The sequence below is a fragment of the Octopus bimaculoides genome, chromosome 4 (genome assembly GCF_001194135.2).
Source record: "Octopus bimaculoides isolate UCB-OBI-ISO-001 chromosome 4, ASM119413v2, whole genome shotgun sequence".
In the NCBI taxonomy this organism is placed as follows: Eukaryota; Metazoa; Mollusca; class Cephalopoda; order Octopoda; family Octopodidae; genus Octopus; species Octopus bimaculoides.
The window spans coordinates 137,546,780-137,549,495 of record NC_068984.1 but is presented as its reverse complement, the minus strand read 5'-3'; the positions used below and the strand labels follow the sequence as shown (position 1 = coordinate 137,549,495).

Below are 2,716 nucleotides of genomic sequence, written 5' to 3'. Positions count from 1 at the left end.
CTTAAGGTGATGAGCAACCAGAATTATTTGCTTGGCAGGCAAAATGCTTAGAGGCATTTTGTCTGTCTTAATATTCTGAGTTCAAATTCCACTGAGATTGATTTTTGATTTTTATTCCTTCCTTCCTTCATCATCATCATCATTTTTTAACATGCGCTTTCCATGCTGGCATGATTTGGATGGTTTGACTGAGGGCCGGCAAACCAGAAGGCTGCACCAGCCTCCAATCTGATCTGGCAAAGTTTCTACAACTGGATGCCCTTCCTAATGCCAACCACTCTGAGATTGTAGTGGCTGCTTTTACGTGCCACCAGCACAAGAGTCAGTCAGGCGGTACTGGCATTGGCCACGCTCAAATGGTGCTTTTTATGTGCCACCTGCACAGGAGCCAGTCCAGCGGCACAAAGTCAATAAAATAAGTACCAGTTGAACATTGGACTTGATTTAATCAACTTACCCCCTCCCTGAAATTGCTGGCTTTGTGCCAAAATTTGAAACTACATGTATGTATACTTCATCACTATAAAGTGCAAGGAACAATGTAAATACACCCACAGCCCCTTAAACAGAAGAGGCAATATATATATGTATTGCTCACAGTGTAAACTCCAAGTACAATATGTGTTCACTTCATCCCCGTAAACATTAGTGCAATGTATGTATACTTACCCTCTGTAAACAAGTATAGAGGTTGATTTGCTCGACTAAAGGCAGTGCTCCAGCATGGCCACAGTCAAATGACTGAAACAAGTAAAAGAGTAAAAGAGTTAAAAGACTGTTCTATTGATCAGGTCAACTGGAACCCTTGTGTGTCGAAGCCAATTGAGTGCTAGATTTTTTTTTTAAACAAGTACTCAATGTAGAAGGAGTACTGAAAAGTTCCTGGCAAAGTCAGCCTCAGCGGAGTTTGAACTAAGATCTTAAAAAGTGCAAAGAAATTTTGCTAAGCAGTTTGTCCAGTTCACCACTTTTCTAGTTAATTGATAATATTAAAAGAAGTTAAATATAATCAGTGCACATGTTTTCATTGGTAAAATGATCCTCCCAAGAACCAACAACAATATATCATTCAATACATGATTTCACAAAATGCTATATTAATTAATAAATCTCTGAACGAGGTATAAACAGTAGCAGCACGACAACGTGAAGTATATTTGCCACTTAAATGCGGCTAACCACTAAGGGTGAATGCTACTGTAGCTAGTAGCCCCAGGAGGGCACCTCCTCCAGCTGGCTATTGACACACTTTCTGTGCCCTCTCGGTATTTGCAAAGGGAAGTCATCCTTCCCATCGTCGATCTGATGTGATACGCACGGACCCATGTTTCTGGGTGTTTACCCTTCCTCAGATCGGTGATTGTCGTACGCTGACGAAGGGTAAATGCTCAGAAACTCGGGTCCGTGCGTATCACATCAGATCGATGATGGGAAGGATGACTTCCCTTTGCAAATACCGACAGGGCACAGAAAGTGTGTCAATAGCCAGCTGGAGATGTTCTCCTGGGGCTACAAGCTACAGTAGCATTCGCCCTTAGGGGTTAGCCGCATTTAAGTGGCAAACATACTTCGCTTATACAAAAAGCCTTTCTGAACATTTTCTATTGAATTCCATGGAACAGAAGTAATATAACAATGAGATAAATCTGTGATCATGGTTCAATTCCCATTGAAGTAAATTCACTTTATTAACATTACCAATTCTTTTATGAAAGTTGAATCTTAAATCCATCTCCACTATAAATTTAGTGTTTGCTTCAATTTTAAATCTTAATAATTTTTGTATTGCATTTTTTTCAGTCCTACATTGTGGCCATAGTTGTTCCAAATGATGAGAACTTACTTGAACTAGCAAAGTTGAAAGGAATAGAAGGAACATTTGAAGAACTCTGTGACAACAAGGTAAATTAATATTTTCCTACCTGTCCATAGTATTTTCACAATTTTATCCTAAATAGCCACACTTGTTTTCAAACTTTTAGTTAGCCATTGTTTGATATATCCCGAATAATACTCTTGACATAACTCTTAAACTTATTCTATCAATCTCTTTTGCCAACCAGCTAAGTTATGGGGATGTAAGCACACCAACACCGGTTCTCAAGAGGTGGTGGGTGACAAACACAGACACAAAGACACATTTTTAAATATTATTATCATTATTGTTATTATTATTATTATTATTATTATTATTATTATTATTATTATTATAATTGAGTGAGAGAGCAGCACATGCCATCAAAGTGACACTGGGGTAAAATATACGAAGCCCAGTATACCCATCATGACTACCCATCTGATAAGGGTGCACCAGGCACATGCATCACGGCCATGCGTAGCAACGTGGTGATCTCACATCAAGTTAAACAGCACATGACCAGGAGGGGCCCAGTTAGAATTTTTTTCAGGTCAAGTAGCTTAATCCACTCAAAAGGTCCCTGAATAAGGGTTGTTTAAGGATGATGAACAAAACACCCATGTTTCCAAAGGTGAATTATCCAAACTCCGAAGAATTCCTCTCAACACATGGCTATGATGCTCCCCAACTATTTCTGCTCATGATCAGAGATGCACATATCGTCTTATGGTTACTGTATTGAAAGTGTTTTGCGTAGGATGTGTGCAGTGTCCAGTAGTGCAATTTTCTGTATGTTGTATATATTTGGATATTATTATTATTATTATTATTCAGTAGTTTTATTTTTATAACGTACTT

General features: G+C 38.6%; 1 protein-coding gene across 2 annotated transcripts in view; it reads left to right on the top strand.

Moving 5' to 3' along the window:
* Positions 1 to 2,716, top strand: part of LOC106876986 (long-chain-fatty-acid--CoA ligase 5) — a 63,115-nt gene that overhangs the window by 56,319 nt on the left and 4,080 nt on the right. For both annotated transcript variants that reach the window (XM_014925760.2, XM_014925761.2), the window contains one exon: positions 1,801 to 1,902. In XM_014925760.2, the coding sequence (XP_014781246.1) occupies positions 1,801 to 1,902 (102 nt within the window). The remainder of the gene's footprint in view (positions 1 to 1,800; positions 1,903 to 2,716) is intronic.